The sequence below is a fragment of the Lonchura striata genome, chromosome 23, assembly GCF_050655825.1.
Source record: "Lonchura striata isolate lonStrDom1 chromosome 23, ASM5065582v1, whole genome shotgun sequence".
In the NCBI taxonomy this organism is placed as follows: domain Eukaryota; kingdom Metazoa; phylum Chordata; class Aves; order Passeriformes; family Estrildidae; genus Lonchura; species Lonchura striata.
The window spans coordinates 863,104-882,650 of NC_140725.1; the positions used below are offsets into that span (position 1 = coordinate 863,104).

Below are 19,547 nucleotides of genomic sequence, written 5' to 3' on the forward strand. Positions count from 1 at the left end.
GAAATCCTTTCAATAGGAAACCACAGGAGTAGATTACTGTGATTACACTTCAAAAGCAAAGGCCCTGCCACAGAGAGACATAATTGAGAGAAAGTGTTGCTCCTTGATCACTGAAGTCCAGACCCCCTGCTTACACCTCCCTGCATTCATAGAAATTGCTTCTATTCTCCCTCAATCCCACTATCTCTGCTGTTGTGTAACACCAGTAAGTACCAAAATTCCACAAAACATTGTCCTGCCACCAGCCAAACTTCCAAAAACAAAGCTGTGTGGTTGGGTGAGTAAAGAGAGTGACCATAAGCTGGTGCTCCAGAGAAACTGCAGAGCTTTTTTGGGGTAATTTAAGATACTTCTAGACTAAGAGTTTGTAACAGCAAGCCCAGAGTGAGCTTAAAATTGCCGAGTTCAAAAGCTCTTCAAATCACTCTGTGTGATGTGAAGGGTGTCAGGCCCCTGTAATGAGGCAGTGCAGTGAAACCAGCTCTTCTTCCAAACAACACCGGGGTTTCCGTAAGAAACAAAAAAAGCTTGAAGCAGACAAGAGGATTCCATGAACAATTCTTTTCAGATTTTGTCCGGTGGAAGAGAAATTTGGCCTCTTGAATGAATAGCTTGGTTAAATTGAGAGGACATGCTATTGGTCCTGTCAGGAAAATGAGTAAAGGGAAGAGGCAAATCCCACTTCGGAAGCAAGAGCCAAGCTCTCCACAGCTGTACAGAAAAAATGGAATTCTGACTTTCCCCATTACCTTATTACATATTTGTATTTTATTAGGCCAGAGGAAGAAATAGAAGGAGAGTCATCGACTGAACTCTCCGGTTTCAAATCAGCGTCATTCACTCATTGGCAATCACGGGTGTTGGCCACAACTGGTTTCTTCAGCTGCCCCCCCAACCCCCCCATAAAAATTAGAAGGCTGAGAAAAATAAGAAAAAAGCCCTCAGCTCCCACCTTGGCTTTGAAATCTTTTCCTGACCAGCTTTGTTGTCCGTTATTTGTGATAAAAAAATAATAAAAAGCATTCCTGGCTGTTTAACCGAGAGAAGCCCTAATTGATTCCCACAGTCATTAACCTGCATTTTACCTCGGAGAGTGGTAGTTAAGGAAGTCGGCACTGCTATTTATAACTCATCTCAAATTGAGGGCAGACTGCCTAAAATCTAACACATCCCAGCTGTACTCCTGTTTGAACTGGGGCCAAGGGAATTTTTTAAAGCAATCTTGGCACTGAATGAATGACACCAAGAGTATGAGCGCGTGTGGTTGTGTTGTGGTGACGTAGCGCTGGAGGTGGAAGGGGACGGGGGGGCCGCTCTCCGTAATCCCTCTCCCAATCTCCCCAGCCCAGCTCAGCCCCGAGCCACCCACCCAGAACCAAACACAGGAAACGTCTTTTCCTGTGGAACGCCTTCCAGCGAGAAGCACATGGCTCATCTGCATAGAAGCAAAGCCACGCCAGTCCTGCCAGGAAGGTTGTGCTCGGAATCCCCGGCCACCGAGCTGCCTGCGAGGGCTTGGACCCGCGCCGGGAATCCCAGGAAGGGCCGGGAACAGATGGGAAGGACCCGGCAGCACCAGCCATTGTCTGCCTGCTGAGCTGTGCTCCAGAGAGGAGGCAGAGGGACGTGCCAGCTGCTCCCCGGCCACCGCAGCGAGGTGGAAGTGGCCGGGCTGAGACGGTGCTGAGCAGCGCCGGTGATGGGCAACGCGTCCCACGGGCTCAGGGACACGCTGCTCGCCTCCCCAGCTGCATCCCCAGGGCATCGCACTGCAGTGAAGCAGGTGGGTCTTGTAGAGGAGGGATAGGGATTTGACCTCCCATCTTAAACCCCTGTCCTAAAGCCTCCAACCCCTGTCCCTTTTCCACACTCCAAGGCGCTGTGGGAGTTATGCTGCTGCAGCACCAAGGCCTGAGCAAGACAAACTCCATTTCCCGTGTGATGGTACGAGCTCACAAAGCACAGGGCTCACGAACAACGAGAAACACAGGGAGGCATTGCCCAGAGCTGGCACCAAGCCCTGGGCATCCACCAACACCAGCCAGGCTGTGATGATTCCACAGCTGAGAGCAGCAGCTCCTCTCCTGCGACAACACAACCATGGCTAATCCACAACATCACCAGAACAGAACTAATGGGAGCACGGACACAACAGCACCCAAGGGACAACACAGGAGGCTCCAGCAAATCCCAGTTTCAGTGGTCACTCATGTTTGCACATCAGACAGTCTCACACCCATCTGTGCCTTCCAAAATCCCCCCCAAAGTTGACTCCAGCTCCTCCACAACCAGAGGAAATGATCACAAACCAACAACCGTCCTCATTTGGGAGCAAACACGGCTCACCTTCCAGTGGGGAACTCTTTCATCTGCTCTATTTAAGGTGCAACTGGCTGTGCTGAGGTCAACACCCCGGCCTGAACTCGCTGCCTTTTATAGCCCAGGTCATGCTCCGATGCCTCTCTTCCCATGGAGGTCTGCTTTGAAAGGGGGACAGAAGAGGCTCAGGGGAAGCTGAAGTTAAAATAAAGATCCTCCAGCAGGACATGAAGATGCCCCCAGAAGAAAACATCTAGAAAACCCATGGTAGTAAACACTCCACACCCACCACCTCACTAGGACAGTTTAAACAACAAGCCTGTTTCTCCGAGAATATCATCACAGAAATGCACAGTTCCTTTTTTGCTTTCCCCCTCCCTTTTTAAACTTGAGAAATCCACCAATTTCCTTCAGTCCCTCAGCACACACAGGGCAGACACTGAGCCCGTGCTGGCCCTGCTCAGTTCCCATCAGGGACTCTTCTTGCCTTCCCCCAGGGCAGCCCCATCCCTCTGGGGACCCCACTCCATTCAGGAAGCAAGCAGAATGCTCTGACTCACACCCATAAGCCTGGAGTGTTAAAACCTAACTTCTGGAATACAGCACAGGGTTACAAATGCTCATCCCTTGGAAACATGCAGAACAAATCCATTTTTACATAAGCTACAGAAAAATAAAACTCCTCCCTTGCCCCCACAAATCCTAGAATCTAACTTGGATCTGGACACACAACCAGGAGATGATGTATCATCATCTCATCATCAATGGCCAATGCAGATGAAAGTTTGGCTGTCAAAACAAATGACCTCTGCTCCACAGTTTCAGTTCTGCAACCAGGAAGAGCCTGGCTTTTTTTCTGACTTTTCCCAGTAGGTCAGAGTTTGACCCCAGACACTTTCTATTCCTCTAAACCTCTGCTAACACCCCGACCTCAGCACAAGCTCACGACACCAACACAGAAGAACAGGACCCTTGCTGAATTACTTCAGCCACCTGCTTCTATCTGGAGCTCCTGCAAACCTAAAATCTGCTCTGCTCTATGTTTAACCCCTCCTTGATCATTTATTACAGCACTTTCTTTGGGGAGATCTGCTGTAAATCAACATCCTGAGTTGAACCAGTGGAAGGAAGATGAGCGAGTTTCTCCCAGCAGCCATCCTGTGACCTGTATCTCCTGCTAAACACAATCCAGTAATTACCCATTAACGTTTCTCAGCAAGAGCCCAGTCCACACATCTCAGAGGACTTTCCAAAGCACAGCTCTTACTAAGATTCTTCTAATTGATTAAAACTGACCAGAGTTTTGATTACAGGATGTATCATTATGGAACATCTCATTCCTGAAAGAAGTCAATCAGCAGAAGGTGAGGTGGTGGAGAAGTGAGATGAGAGTCACCCCTCAAAGCCCCACTGGAAACAACCTGACAGCAGCACAGTATTCATGCCCAAGTACCAGCAGAGTTGTGTAATTTTTTATTTCATTAAAAACTGGAGGGCGGGAAGGTGCCAAGTCTGCAACAAGCACCATGATGGCTCCTCATGGACACCTCTCCTGTCTGCAGGCTCAGAGCACATCCCTGAGGGAATAGCACAAGGGATCCCTCATTACCTGAAAATTAACACAGAGGACTCATTCCCCGTCCCTCCACCTCATGTGGCAGGTCATTCTGACAAACACCATGTACTGATTTAAATGCAGTCAAAATTAACAAAAGACTATGATTACTGTGCAACAGCTGATGACCAGTGAAAATTTCAGGCATTTCCTAGGCAGTTGGGGTCAGATTATGTAGTTTGTTATTCAGACTGTGTGATCCCCATACAATTTATAATTTCTCCAATAATTTCAACTTACATTTAAAATACAATTTCCTTCTACCCAAAGAACTAAGTAACAAGCTATCTATCCCTCACTGTCAAGCTTCAATTCACTTTACAAGCACATTATTCAACCAACTCACCCCAGGATTCCCCAAGTGCCACTGCTGACTCCACCCAAAAATCCAAGCAACACCAAAGATGTAAAGAAAACTGCGCCTGAGCTCCATGGGAGACGATCCCAAGGAACATGTGATCCTTGTAATGAGGTGCTGTTCCTTTTAAGATGGAAAGAAACTTCCTTCCTGAATATTAAACCAGGCTTTAAGTTTAGCCAGCCTCCTCCCTCTGCTCTAATGAACTGGAGGCAAGTCAACAAAAAGGCGCTCGAATGTCTCATTGCAGCGCTCCCGCTCCAGCCCGGCTGGAAGGAGCTCCAGGGATGGGACCGGGCCAAGAGCGAGCCCTAAAAAGAGCAGGAGCAGGAAGGGCTAGGGTGGAAGAGCAGAATTACATCAGTGTCACCACTGCTTAAGTGATCTCCCTCCAAGGAGCACGAGAGCAGCTGCTCCCCAGCACCAGCAAGGGAGTCCCAAAATATTCGCTCCCACCAGCGCTGAAAACCTGAAAGGGCTCCAGATGCCCCGTAAATACACTCAGACACTGCAACCTGTGGCAGACTTCAGTCATCCAGCTAATTCCCTGTAACCCCTGCTTCCTTTAAAACAAGCCCTGCTGATCTCATGGACAGATGTCTTTTGCTACTGAACACGAGGGATGTTTTCCAAAACTGGAGGTCTGAAGGAAGAGCCAGTGCAAGGGCTCACTGGAGTTTACTTCCTAGAATAAAGGTACTTTTATCAATTCATTAAAAGCCTTTTCTGCACAGAAATCTGAGGGTACTGGTGCACGCTCTGGAGTTGATAAGACACCTCCAGCACAGCCTCCTGGGTCCCTTTCTAAGAACACTTTCCCGATAAATCTTCATCTGTAAAATGCAGCAGCACAGGTTTCTACCCACTCGTGTGTCTGAAAGCTCCATCTTTATTTGAATATCTCATCACTTTGCAAATTCATCTCATTTTACACCAGAATAAACAGTGGCTGAACAGACTGAACTGGACAGGCAGACTCCCATGACCCCTCCCCACGCCGGGATGGGCATTCCCGGGAGCCTCTGGGATCAGCTCAGGGCTCTGAACAACCCCAGGTCCCCACAGCCCCACCTCTCCTACCACACACAGCACCTCGAGGCAGGAGGACACAGCCACCCTGATCCTTGGAGAGCTGCAGCTCTTGGAGGTGCCTCATCCCAGAGCTCCATCTTATCCACAGCTTCCACAGGAGCTGCGTGTCAGGGCCTGCAGCTGCTCCAAGCCACGGCTCAGCCTCTCCCCTGCTCCTGCAGAATGGCTGAACTCATTCAAAAGTGCATTATGGAAGATCGAAATCATCCAAGAAGTGTGAGGCTGGGGATGAATCTGTGGAAGACAGGCAACCCCAGTTTGTACCAACACAAGCCCCTGTGCTCCATCACACTCCCCTCCAGACCTTGGATGGACACTGACAGCTCCACAGTGGACATCACCCAGCCCTGGGATGGGTAACAGCTCTCACAGCCCTGTCCCAGCCAGGAGGTCGGGATAAGCATCATGGATTGCCCAGAATCCCTCAAACACCCCTGGGGTACAGGAGCTGTCACCACACTGCGCCACCAGCCCCGCTGTCATCTCATCAGGAAGCAACTCAGTAAATCCCAAACCCCCTCCCATCACTCCTGACCCGGCTGTGTTTTGTATCCAACATGAAACAAGGTAGCAAAGCTTTGTTTTGCTAATAGGAAACAGAAAAGTTACCTTATTTCCCTTGCCATTACAGCAGCTGACAAATTCGGGTGCTATTTTTGTGGATTTTATTGAGCCTCCTCTTATTTTAGCCTTAAAATTCAACCTTCAAGCCTCCACTTCAGTTCCACGGAACCAAAAATATTTAAAATTGCAGTAATGACAAGTTACCATCTGCATTTACTGAGGATGGGCTCTGTAACTGTACAGCAAAGCCACAACCAATCTCCAGTATTTACACCCAAATGAGCTATTTGCATCCAGCAAAGCAGGGCTGCTGGGGAAGAGGAGGCTGGGGGAGATGGAAAGTCTACGTGGGCAAGAAACTTGGAGCTGCAGCCAAGGCAGCTCCAGACAGCAGGGAAGACACTCCTGGAGCCTTCACCAACCAAGGCTGCTGTGATTCAGGTTCACTACAGACATCCTGAGTGACACAAGGTCCTGGTTACTTAAAAATACCATTTTTCTTTTTGTTTAAACAAGCCCGCCAGGCCTTCTTTACAGTGATTTTTGAAGCCTGGTTCTGTTGCCCCACACTTGCTTCTATCCTTGGGCTTTTATTTCATCTCCATCCAGAAAAATCCAGGTTTCTTTCCAGGCAGAATGAACAACGTGGGGAGTTGCTTAGCGAGTTAAGAGGAGCGTGTGCTGGCAGCTGGGGAGAGGATGCAAGAATTCCCAACTGTGCCAATGCCATGGGGGCAGGAGGAACAGCCAACGCTGCAAAGTCTCCACTGGTTCCAGGAACAGGTATAACAAGAAACTGTAAGGCAACTCAGGAAAGGAAGATGAGCCATAAGTGTACCTTGACAGCAGTGCCACCTCTGAACAGTTTATTGTCTTACAGAGTGATCAGACAAAGCTCTCCCCAGCTCCTGCCCCTCACTCGTGGGTGCAGCGCCGTGGCCTCGGCACAGTGCAGCCCCAGCACGCTCCCAGTCCTCACCACAGCCTGTAATCCCTGCTCTGGGGCTCAGCAGCACACTGCACCACCCCTGCAGGCTCCCCAAAACCACTCCTGGCTCCCCAGCACCCCGGCTCATTCATCTGAGCAGGGCAGCAGACCCAGCACCTCGCTCCAAGGAGCGGGCAGGGAAGGGTTAAGGGCCAGAACACAGCTGAAAACAAGGAGCGCTCGATTGCTCTGGGATGTTTCATACAACACTAATCACTTCATCTGATTTTAATTCCTGACACCAAATCAGCACATAGCTTTTCAAAGGAAATCTTGTCCCAGATTGCAAGGTAATCAATCACAATTAACGTGGAAAGCAGCTAGCTTTTGCAACGCCACCATGGCCTGTGAACTGAGCAGGAAGGACAGGGAAGGGGCTCAGAAACATCTTTCAAGTAGAGGCAGACAGGAAAATTTGGGGTAGGATTGTCTGTCAGCATCTCCTGCACAGCCAGTCAGGCTTTTTGCTTCTCCTCCAGCGCATGACCTGAGTCAGGGGGGGTTTTATGCCAACACTCTTGCCCCCTTCTGAAAGTCCCTTCCCCACCAGCGTGCCCTGTTCCAGGGGAGCCACATTCTCCCCACAGGCTGCTGGAAACCACGTTTCCATCAAGATGATTTTTCCTTAAACCAGAGAAAATTCTCAAGAAGATGGTGCCAGTCTCTGTTCAATGATGACAGCAACAGGACAAAGAGCCATGGCCAGAAAATATAACACAAGTTCCAGCTCAACACGAGGAAAAACTTCTTTCCATGCAGAGCCCTGGAACAGCTGCCCAGGGAGGGCTGGAGCCTCCCTCTGTGGGGACATCCCAAACCCACCTGGACGTGTCCCTGTGCCAGCTGCTCCAGGTGACCCTGCCTGGGCAGGGCTTGGTCTGGGACATCCCCAGAGGTCTCTCCCAAACTGTGATCCTGTGAAAACTGTTCTAGGTGTAACTGCATGCCCAGAGAGCAATTCTGATCCAGCAGTGAGGCCACTGGCCTGGATTCTGAGCTACAGTTTAGAGCACCTCTCTGCCACCTGCAGGGTGCAGAGCCAGGGAAAGGCTTCCAAAACATGGAAAACTCCTCCTTCAAGCCTCACTGCTCTGCTGCAATAACCTGAAAGACCCTGAGATACTCTGACACTTAAATGTCTCCTCTCAAAACACTGTTCAACTATCCACATATAATTTTTTAAAAAATAAATGCTCAACTTGGCTGTATGCAGCAGCTGCCCTAGGACATTCCCAGGGGATCCAAAGTGCTGCGATCACCACAAGTGCCCCACACAACAGTAAGTAAATGAGTTTGGGGTTTTTTATAATAAAAAAATACCCCCCCACCCATGCAGTCCAAGGGGCAGGGCTGCAGGAGTCCTCAGAGCAGAGACAACACGTGCAGCCACAGCACATAAAGGCAGTTTCTGGAACACGTGGTCACACTCAGTCAACTGGCCTTGAATGGGAAGTCTTTTCCTTGATTAGCCACGCAAACCCCAAAGTCAAAGATAATTTAAAGAGAAAAGAAAATAAAGTTTTAACTAATTACAGCATTTCCACTGTTTCATTGGATCTCCTGCACAGAGGTAAGACTCTTGTTGAAAGCCTTTCACAAGGAGCAGGGCTGAGAGGAGAGCACCTCTAGCCCGGCACTGGTTTAATTATTTACACAGAGTTAATGAACACCAGACTCTCCTCCTAAACTCGCACAGGGTGCATAGTCCTACAGTCATTTGGACTTTAAATCCACCCTCGGTTATGAAGTACAAAACTCCAAACAAGCCTCCAGGAAGGATCCCACAGTGAGCAGAGTGAGCCCAGGACCCTGGCAGAGTTCAGGTGGCAAAGCAGGACAGTCCAACCCCTCCAAGAGAATTCCCACAGTAACCTGGAAGCAAAGGGAGACATTCTGCAACGTAACTGGAGTTTTTCCTCAAGGAAACAGGAACAGGCACAAAGCCACAGGTTTAAGAGCAAGTTACTGTGTGTGCACTTTTGCTTCTGCTCTCCACACCTGGAGACACCAGGACAAGAGACACTCAATGTGATTTGAGCTGGAATACTTTCCCTAACGCCCAACGGGCAGCAAAGCACTGGGACACGGGGGCAGCTCCACTGTCTGCGCTCAGGTGTGGCTGGTCCTGCTCTGGAGGAGGACTGGGGGGCTTGGTGACCTCCCCAGCTCACCTCCAGACCTCTGCTCGACAAGGAAAACATCATCAGCAAACAGACAATGCAGGCAAGGAACCACAGCGAGATCAGTCGGGGAGCACAGCCCACACTGCCTGTTCTCCTCCCCAAAATGATCCAGTGCAGCCCAAACCAGAGGGGCCATTCCCAGAGCAGCCCCCTCCCCTGGGCCTGGAGCCCCTGTCCTGGGCAGGGGGGCAGTGCAAGCCCTGGCCATGCCATCCTGCCCCAGCAGAGCCATTCCCAGAGCAGCCCCCTCCCCTGGGCCTGGAGCCCCTGTCCTGGGCAGGGGAGCAGTGCAAGCCCTGGCCATGCCATCCTGCCCCAGCAGAGCCATTCCCAGAGCAGCCCCCTCCCCTGGGCTCGTGTGCTCGCTGCTGGAGCCCCTGTCCTGGGCAGGGGAGCAGTGCAAGCCCTGGCCACGCTGTCCTGCCCCAGCAGAGCCATTCCCAGAGCAGCCCCCTCCCCTGGGCTCGTGTGCTCGCTGCTGGAGCCCCTGTCCTGGGCAGGGGAGCAGTGCAAGCCCTGGCCACGCTGTCCTGCCCCAGCAGAGCCATTCCCAGAGCCCGGAGGTGCAGCTGGGGCTGGGCCCAGGTTTTCAAACATTCCTGCCGGCTGCTCACAGGCAGGGTGCCAGGACGTGCTGACATCAGAGGGGAAATGGTAATTTTCAGGGTTTCTCTTAGTCAAACCTGAATGAAATTTCACAAGTGAGTGGAGGGGAGGAAAGTACTTCTTTAACCCGTTCATCCTCCCCGGGTGGGAAACTCCAGAGCCCTCCCAACTTCAACAATTTCTCTCTGAGAAGAGTCACAGAATCTCTAAGGGTGGAAAGTCGTAAGTGGCAGAAAGTCAGGGCCGCCTTTGGCCTCAGCCTCCTCCCAGCCACGGCCAAGAAGTTCCCATCACATCCCACCAAAACAAAGTCACCTCTGGTCCCCTCTGCTCCCCACAAAACCAGGACAAGGAGCAGGCTCTGCTCCACCAGCTGCATCAGGGGTCCCAAAAACCACCGCCCTCGTCTAACCCAGAGCTTCTTGCACCAATTTACGCTTAATGTTAATTATCCGAGAAAGAAAGTTACTCAAGTTAAAAAAAATTAAAAAGAAAAAGAAAGTTAATAGCAATTGAATTTGTCCTTGAAAGAGTTTCAATTACCAGAGTTGGCTTAAGGAAATAATGACATGCTGGTTATCACATGAAATGCCAATAACTGTAATGGAGAAGCAGTTTTTTTGGAGTTATTTATACAAACTGATTTTTCACGGGAATTTCATAGGAATTAAGACATAAACACTCTATTTCCACTCTCACATAAAGATATTTCTTTACCCTATTACCAGAATTAAGCAATAACCCCTATTTGATCCTATACACTTTCGTCCTTTTTTTCTCTGAGAAAAAAATAAAAATAGCATGATTAGAAATTAGACTGCAGCTACATTTTACTCTTAACACCTAAAGCAAAAAGAAATAATTGCTGAGGAATCCTGAAGCAGCTTTTATTAAGTTTACCTGTCATTATGCAGCATCCTTTATGTTTCACTACAGAGAACTCATGCCCACGTTGTGCAAATACTTAAAACTTAGAAACACTCCAGAAAGACACTGTGGCAAACCTGGAAATGCTCTCCTTGATGTGGTGCAAGAACCCTCAGAAACGCTCCAGCTGCAGGACTGAACTGCTGGATTACAACACTGGGAGTGCAGGTGCAGGGAAGGGCCAGCAGTGAGAACCCCTCCCTCACCCCTGTGCTAATACGTGATTAATCCATGTCTGATTAGGACATGGAATGGTAAAATACACACAGGAGCAGCTCCTGCTGCAGCCCTGGGCGCTGCTGTAGGCACAGGGCTCCATCAGAAGGGTCTCAGAGAGTGCAGGGAGGGAAGCTGGGGTCACACACAGCACAGGATGAGACCCAGAGGATTTATGCTCCCCTCCCCACCATTCCCAGCCCTGGAGCCTCAGCCCTTCCCAAAGTTCCCACAGCAGCAGCTCAGCTACTGAGGAACAGTCACTGAGGGAATTCAGAGCCCACGTTCCAGCCCTGCTTAACAGGGAGGAACAAAAGGCTGCCTGAAACCCAGCTCCTGCAGGACTTCACAACCAAAGAACCCTAAAGAAACCCAGCTCCTGCAGGACTTCACAACCAAAGAACCCTAAAGAAACCCAGCTCCTGCAGGACTTCACAACCAAAGAACCCTAAAGAAACCCAGCTCCTGCAGAACTTCACAACCAAAGAACCCTAAAGAAACCCAGCTCCTGCAGAACTTCACAACCAAAGAATCCTAAATAAACCCAGCTCCTGCAGGACTGCAGACCCAAAGAACCAAAAGCAGCATCTCCAGACAGCAGAGAGGATGTTAAATTTGGGACTGGATTTTTCCTGGATGTGACTGATGGGCACAGCGTGGTCCTCCTGAGCCCCTCAAAAGGACAGGTTTATCTCCAGGTGAGGAACTGCCCTGCTTTCCCAGGGAAACCAAAAAGGCAGCAGAGCTCCTCCGGTGCCACCCGGGAGCTGGCGGGCAGGAGGCACCGGGCACAGCGCAAGCAGCTGTTCCAATGTGCCAAAAAACAGCTTTTTTCTTCCCACCCCACTTGTCATTCACTTCCAGCTGGAGATTTATGGCTCTGCCTAACAGACATCCAGTCCAGTTTTCCCACTGCCCGTGCATAAATTAAAGACTGAACTTTTTGCAGTCAGCATACAACAGAAAAAAACTTTCGTAGGACTTTTTAAAAACATTTCTTCCCAGCAGGAAGGTATCCTTCCTTTCTCTCCCACCAGAACAAAAGGGGAAATGTTGTTTTCCGCCCTTGCTGATGGTTTAAGGACCATTCCAGAGGGAAAAAGCAAGTGGCTAAATATTGACAAGCTTATCTTTTCCATCCCCCCAACCACGTTTGCTGCCTTCAAGTTTCTGTTTTGCTGCTGCTGCTCCTTGAGTTTCCAGCATTCCTAGCAGGAGCTGGGCAATGGCATTGCTGATGAGCTTCTCCTCAGAGCAATCCATCCCACAGGAGTTGCAATTCAAAGAAGAAATCAGACTCACTAGCCAGAGAATTTTAAATACGCAGAGTAAGAACTGGAAAGGGCATTCTCTCCTCTGATATTTTAATTGCCCAGAGCACAGAGGGTAAAAGCTGGATTTCCAATTGGTGGTGTTTCCTTGAAAAGAGTATGGGAGAAAAGTGGTGGAAAAGTCGTGTATGAGGTAACAGATAAAACAACAGCTGCACTATTAAGCCTAATTTTAGACATTATTTTCTCTCTGAAGGAAAGCTGCTGGGATTTTTAGCACAGCCCTCATGGAACGTGTGATACATCTGTAACACCGGAACCACTGACCAGAGTTCTCAAATGAGACAACAGAAAAAACCCAAAGCATTATGAATACACCAGGCTTATGAGAACAGTCAGGCACAGCTTTGTAACAGAACATTTGACTGTCCTGCCTCCCCCCAGCCCAGTTTCTAATATTATTTAAGACCAGGGAAGACGTTCTGCCTGCTTGTTGAGGGAAAACAGGAAGTTTTCCTGATTTCAGAAACAGGAAAGTTGTAGCAGGTAAAAAGAGTAAAACAGGGCAGTTCCAGGAAACCACTAAGTATTCTAGCCCCCAAAAAAAGGCTTGAAAGTCAAACATAAAACCTTTCCGAAACCAAATTTCTGTCTTACAACCAACAACAGCCTTACAAGAGAGACACTATAGGGAGAAACCCGCCCCTAGCCCAGATAATAAATCAGGATTCACAGGGCAAGTCAATTAAACTTCATAAAAAGCAGTAGGCAAGCCTTGCTAACCCCATTTCACCACAACACTCGAGTGGTTTGTCCTGGGTTTCCCAGTAAACTGGTGGTGATAAGGGCAGGGAAAAAGAAAAGCTCCAGCTGAGACTGAGGATTGAGTTTTACTGTGCTGTATCCCACACACATCCTGCCTGGAAACACTGGACACCTCCAAGGTGGGCATCAGGGAGCTGGTACCAGGGAAATTTAGAGATTTTAAGAAATCAGACAACTCCTGGTTTATTTCAGGCTGTTTAAAAAAGATAAAGCAGCAAAACCTCCAGTGCCCACACCAGGGTTAACAAGATTTTATAAAAAAAAAAAAAAAATCTAAAAAAATCTAAGCAGCACAATTTTCCTGCTTTTGCTAAAACAGCAAAGCCCTAAAATCACTCGTTCAGAGAAAAGGAGATGCACCACTCTCCTTTTTGTTGGAAAGCTCCAGTGCACAACACACAACTCGAGGGCTCCTGACATTACAATGCAAAGCAAGGAAAAACCACGAGCCAAGAGGAGCCAGGTCCCAATTTCCCATTCCAAGACATCGCAGCTCACTGGCAGCACAGTGCCTTTTGGTGCCAATTTAGTTTAAAAACCATATTTCCAACAACGTTTTTCATGCCTCACTCGCTACTAAAGTCGGAATCAAAGTCAACAAAAAATAGCTATTGTATGGCAACAGGCCCAAAAGCTTTTTTTTTTAATTAACATAAGATTTTTAAACTGCTTTCACTGAACTTATAACAGAGGCCTTGAGATGCTGGGGCACCTATGAGGAGGTTATCCAAGATGTCAATGTTTAATGTGATCCAAAGAGTTCTCCCATTACAGGAGACACTTTGTTGTAGCCAAAGCCTGAGAAATACCCATCTATTAAAGGCAGGGAAGTCCTTTCTCTCAAGGAGTTTCCTTTAAATCTCAAGACCCTGGGAAAACTGGCGAAGAGCTGCTACATGCTCTGAGGAGAAACAGGTGGAAAAAAATGCATGGGAGAGCTGGAAAAATTGAAAACCAGGACCCATGGCCTAGCTCCTTACAAGTCATTGCCACAGCAAACCCCAGGTTTCTCATCTCACACACTGCAGATCAGCCATCCTGATCTCCTGACCCTGCTCTGTGCTCCCCAGCTGGAGAGATCATCTGAGAAAAACACCAAGTCCCCAAAAACACGGAGCGTCCCCGTGTTCCCTGGCTGTGGGTGAAGTGTCCGTCAAGGTTACACACAGGAGCCACCCCTGTGTAACCCTGGCGTGCCCACACACTCCTCTCACTGCAGGCAACATTCCACCCAAACAACTTTCACAGAAAATTACTGGGCCTTTCTTGATGAGCGAAGTGACAAAATCCTCCGGATGTCATCACTCCGAATTCCTGAAGAGTACCTGAAGGGGGTTAAAGGCAGCACCCTGCTCCTCACCCCAAACTGGTCTGTGCCCCCAGCGCTGCCCCGGGAGCTCTGCCCACATCCTCTCCCCAGCCTGCCCCGAGATGCTCCTGGCAGGTTTCTGGCAGGTGAGCTGCCCTCTGCCCTGCCCTCCTCTCCCAGAGGTTTTCAGGAGCTGAGTGGCAAGTACTCATTGCTGTGCAAGACAGACACAAAGCTTTAAATTCTCCTAATCCAGGGACTTTAGGAGTACACAGCACAGGAGGCTGTAATTCAGGGCTGGAGTATTATTATTATTAATCAACCTTTTGTGGGCAGCACAGATGACACGTGGAAGCTTTTTTCTTTAGACACCTCCGCTCTTTTCTTTTTCCGGCAGAAAAAGAGGAATTGTCAGTTTAAGTCCAACAATCCTGGGCACAAAAATGACTGGGGGGTGGGAAAGTAATTTGGTTTTTGCGGTGAGGGAGTTGCTGGTTTACCTTCTACATGTACTATTTGTCCTTCATCAAGCCCAACTAATTCTCAGAACAACCATTAATAATTCCAGTTTATGGGACTACTTACTCAGGTATTCCTAATTCACTGAGTCAGCAGCTCGTGGAATTAAGTGAAATTCATTTGCCAAGACAAAAAAAAAGCTTCTTTTACAAATTTGTACCAGAACACTGACAGAAGTGAACTGCAGGGAAACACCTGAGAAGTTCAACCTGGCTCCATATTTTAGTGCACATTTTATCAAAGTTGAGATTTTTCAGGATTTACAAAGTAAGCACTTTGTACTTGCATCCATGGAACACACGACCGAGTGGCTGAAACCTTCCCTGAGGATGCTCCAACACTCACTGCTAGCCACCACTGGACGTTTGACAGCCCCAGATCTGCTCTCAGGCAGAGCAGAACTCCAACCTGAAAGAAAAGCCAGTCCAACGCTCAAGGTGCTGCAGCAGAGGGTGTCTTTGGTAATCAAGGGACAAACAACTGAGCAGCTTTCAGATCAGTGCAGAAGTCCTGAGCAAGAAGGGAAGCTCTGGAGGCTGCAGGTCACCCTGCGTGGTACCAAACGTCTCCAACCCCGGCCTAAAGTCGGAGCAAAGCACACAGAATGGAAAGGGAAGTTTAGTCCTGCCACCACAGGCCTTGGAGATGCAAGTCTGAGCACAGAAAATAACCTGCTTTTAATCGAGGCTTTCAGATAAAGATACCAGCACCTCTTTTCCCCATATCTAAAATGTCTGATGCTGTACTGCCTTCTCCTCTGCACATTTCCTGGCCATTCCTATTCCAGCAAAGAGGGAATTCTACACGACCAACAATAAAGATAATCTTCAGGCTTGCTTTTCCTAGTTCCACTCCTCAGAAGAGTTGTGACACTGCTGAGCCTGACCACAACCAGCACCTGAAGACTCTAGGAAGTGCCTGTATTTATGGGGGGAAGAAGACACATCAGTTCTCATTCAAAATAAGTCAGAATGTGCCCTAAGACACAGAGTTAGAGAGACCTGTCCCGTATCACAGTTCTGTTGAATGCAAATTGATAATTCTTGGTAACCGACCAATTTCAGCATTTTGGCCACAAGTTTGGTTCTGATCGTTTGGTTGTTTGGGGATTTTTTTTCCTTCTTTAGGCTGTAACACACCCCAGAACCCCCCACATGCTCCCATCTAATAAAGAACCCAAACAGCCCCAGTTCTGAAAAGGGCCAAAACCGGGCAGGAACAAACGCATCCTCAGATCCATCAAAGAAATCATTTATACCAAGGGGAAAGTCACATAACCAAAATAAACAGCAAGCCCATTGTGCGGAGCAGCCCCGCCACCGTTCCGACAACACAGACTCTATTCCAGGCTGAATCCAACATCACAAGGAAAATAAACCCAAGGTACAAACAGCGTGCCCTCGCCTCCCGTTCCGTCCGCGGCACGGGGCAGAGGGATGCGGGGCTCAAGGTCACGCCGGGGGATGCGGAGAGGGGCGCGGGGCTGCCCCGTCCCGGGGCTGGCGGAGGAGGCGAGCGTGGAAGTTTATGAGCTCATCAGGATGGTTGTACCATTACATCAGAGGCAATTATAAATGGCCAAGAGCAGGGGATGGGGAGCCAATCAGATCACAGATGGGATGTCAACCTAAGACCAACTGTCTCCTGGCTTTGACAGAAGGATTTTACCTCCATAATTCAAATCCCAAACCCAAGCGATCCGCACTCGCTGCTCCCGTCGCCCAGCTCCCCGCCGGCGCTCCCGCCCCGGCCCGCGGCCCCTCCGCCCGCCCCGCGGGCCCCGCGGCCCCGCCGGCCCCCGGCGGCCCTGCCCGCCCCGCCGGACCCCGCCGCGGGCCGCGGGACCCCCCCGGGCCGGCGCCGGGGGTCGCGGGGCCGCGGGAAGGCGGCGGCGCCGCCGGGGCCACGCCGCGTCCCGGGCGCGCCCTCCGCCGCCCCGGCGCCCCGCGCCCGGCCCCGCCGGGCCCTCGCCGCCCGCCCCGACCCGCGGCCCCCCGGCAGAGCCCCCCGGGGCGGCGGGGAGCCCGGCGGCGGCGGCCCGGGAGCCCCGCACAAAGGCCGGGGAGGAGGAGGAAGGGAAGGCGGCGAGGCAGCCATTTTAGAGCGAGCGAGCAGCACAGACAATGGCAGCGCCCGGCAGCGCCGGCCCGGCGGGGGGAAGCCGCGGGAGAGCCGCCGCCGCCCCGAGCCCCCCGCGCCCCCCGGCCGGCCCCGTGCCCGGCCGCCCCCCCGGCCCGTCCCGCGCGGCCCGGCCGGTACCTGCTGGCTCCTGCCGAGGCTCTGTCCCCCGCCGCCGCTGCTCCCGGGGCTCATGGGCGCGTGGTGGCTCCTCGGCGGGGCCCCGCCGGCCGCTGCCCAGCCCTGGCCGCTGCCCCCGCCGTACTGCGAGACCATGTCGGCGGCGCCCTTGGCGGCGGCCGCCCCGTCCTGCGGCCCGGCGCTATAGTCGCCCCCGGGGTAGCCCTGGTAGGCGCGGGCGGAGCTGGGGGAGGTGAGGAGCTGGTTGAGGGTGGGGGTGGCCGTGGGCTGCGGGGTGCTGCCCCCTCCTCCCGCGCCGCCGGCGGCCGAGGGACCCATGACCCCGAAGCGCTGCTGCTGCTGCTGGAAGGCGGCGGCGGCGGCGGCGGCGGCGGCGGCGGGGGACTTGGCGGCCGGCGGCGCGGAGCCCCGGGGGGAGCTCAGGGCGTAGGCCTGGGGGGGAGGCGGGTAGGAACCGGCGCTGCGCCCGGCCGCGTAGTAGGAGTTGTACTGGTGGTTGGGGAAGCCGTGCTCGGCCCCGGCGCCGTGCGAGTTCTGCGGAGGGGGCGGCCCCGCGGGGGCTCCCGCCGGCCCCGGGTAGTTCTGCTCCAGGCCCCCGCTCTGCAGCGCTGCCATGCCAGGGCTTTGTTGTCCGCCATGTTGGTGGAAGGCAGCGGCGGCGCCCCGGCCGTAGGGCTGCCCGAAGCCGTAGGCTGGTGGGGGCAAGGCGGCCGGGTGGGAAGGGGGCGGCTGCTGCTGCTGCGGCGGCGGCTGCGGCGCCCCCACCCCGTCGCTGCCGCCGCCGCCGCCGCCGCCACCGGGCGGCTCCGGGAGGTTATTGTTCAGGGTGGCGGCGGCGGCGGGCCTGGGGCCCGGGTTCCCGTTCGAGCTCTTCAGGTCGGACTCGGCCCCTGCGCCCCCTCCGTTGCTCTCGGCCCCGTCCTGCAGCTCCTTCCCCGACGGGCCTTCGCTCTCCGCCTGCTTCTCGCCGCGCTCCGCCGCCGCCGCCTCACCCCCCGCCTCCTCCGGGGGACAATCCCGCTGCTGCGCCTCCGCTTTCTTCAGCTCGGATGGAGCCGGGGCGCCCAGGCTGCTGGCGGCGGCGGGGGCGACCTGAGCGGCCATGATCCCCCCCCTCCCCGCCCGGCCACCCCCCCGGACCGGTCCCCCCGAGCTGCTCCCTGCCTGGCCGGCCGGCGTGAGGCCTCGCTGCTCTGCTCTCCCCGCTCAGGCGGCGGCGGGCGGCTCTTCAGGGCAGCGGGGGCTCATTCCCCCCCGGCCTGCTCGGCGAGGCGGGGAGGGCTCCGCTGGGCTGGGCTTCCCGGGGCCTGGCCCCGCTGTACCTCCTCGGTTGCAGCCGGCGGAGAAAGGGGAGGAGGAGGGAGTGGGGGGGAAGGAGGAGGAAAGGGGGGGTGGGGGGGGACCCGGGACGGGGCTCCCGGTGCGGGAGAGGCGGGAGGGAGGGAGGGGGGACACGGCGGGCGGGCGGGCGCCGTCCCCGGAGCGGGGCCGAGCGGCGGCGGGGCCGGGCTGGGCGAGCTCCGACTCTGCTCGGCCGAGCGGGCTCAGTCCGACACGAGGCTCAGCGCTGCCATTTTACCCAGCGCCGCGGCCGCCTGCCAAACCCGGAGCGGAGCGCAGCCCGGCCCGGAGCGGAGCCTCCCCCCCGTCACAAAGGAGGAGCGGGCCGGCCCCGGCCGCCGCCGGCGCGGAGCTGCCGCCCGCAAAACCCGCGGCGGATCGGCGGAGCCGGGGGCCGGGGGGCCGCGCTCCCCCGCCGCGGCCGGGGCCGCCCGGGGCGATCCCCGCGGGCCGCGGGCGATGTCCCGCGGCCGGAGCCCTCCGGAGGCGTGCTGGCCGCTCGGCGGCCGCCGGCCCCGGGGTTTCTGCCCGTGGGTTACCGAAGCGCCTCTTCTTTGTCCCTAGAAATTCCATTTAGAATTAAGCCCTCTGCGAACTGTTAGCGGTTGTCATTTCCTCTCCGCTTGGCCGTGTCCCTCTGGAAAAGGCGTTGGCGGCGCGCCAGGGCTGTGACTGCACGCGCGGACAATCCAAGAAAGTCCGGCTCCCCGCTCCTGCCAAGGCGAGGGCGGTGGGCACGGAACCAGGAATTCCCAGATCCAAAACCACCTGAGCGCATCTAGACACAACACGTTGGGCAGCGGGACAGGATGCGCTGGCAGGCAGCGCCCAGCGCCGTGCTGGAGCTCCCCAGCTGTCAAGAGGTGAACTGGGAACTGGGCCATGCTCGTCTGCAACCCTTTCAGACCCAGATTCCCACCTCCTCCTCCATCCTGAGGCCTTGGCAGAGCGGGAGGAGGGAGAAGAGCAATGTACCTGGAGCCCCATCCTGGACATAGCCTGGCCTGTGCCAGGGGGGTCTGAACCTGCCTGTTTAACTTCAAATGGTGCAAGGCTGCAGCAGAGCACGGGAGGGTCAAAAAGATTAGTTATTTGGGTTATGAACACCAGGTTCTTAGAAATCAGGACATGGATGTCTGGTAAAAATGGCAGGCG

The 19,547-nt window shown here is 53.3% G+C and overlaps 1 protein-coding gene across 2 annotated transcripts in view; it reads right to left on the bottom strand.

Moving 5' to 3' along the window:
- Positions 1-18,236, bottom strand: part of ARID1A (AT-rich interaction domain 1A) — a 54,316-nt gene extending 36,080 nt beyond the window's left edge. Inside the window, exon 1 of one of the 2 annotated variants that reach the window (XM_085559532.1) lies at positions 17,052-18,236. In XM_085559532.1, the coding sequence (XP_085415658.1) occupies positions 17,052-18,155 (1,104 nt within the window). In that variant the 5' untranslated portion in view covers positions 18,156-18,236. The remainder of the gene's footprint in view (positions 1-17,051) is intronic. The other variant, XM_085559531.1, reaches the window with a different exon arrangement.
- Between the last annotated feature and the right edge of the window lie 1,311 nt (positions 18,237-19,547).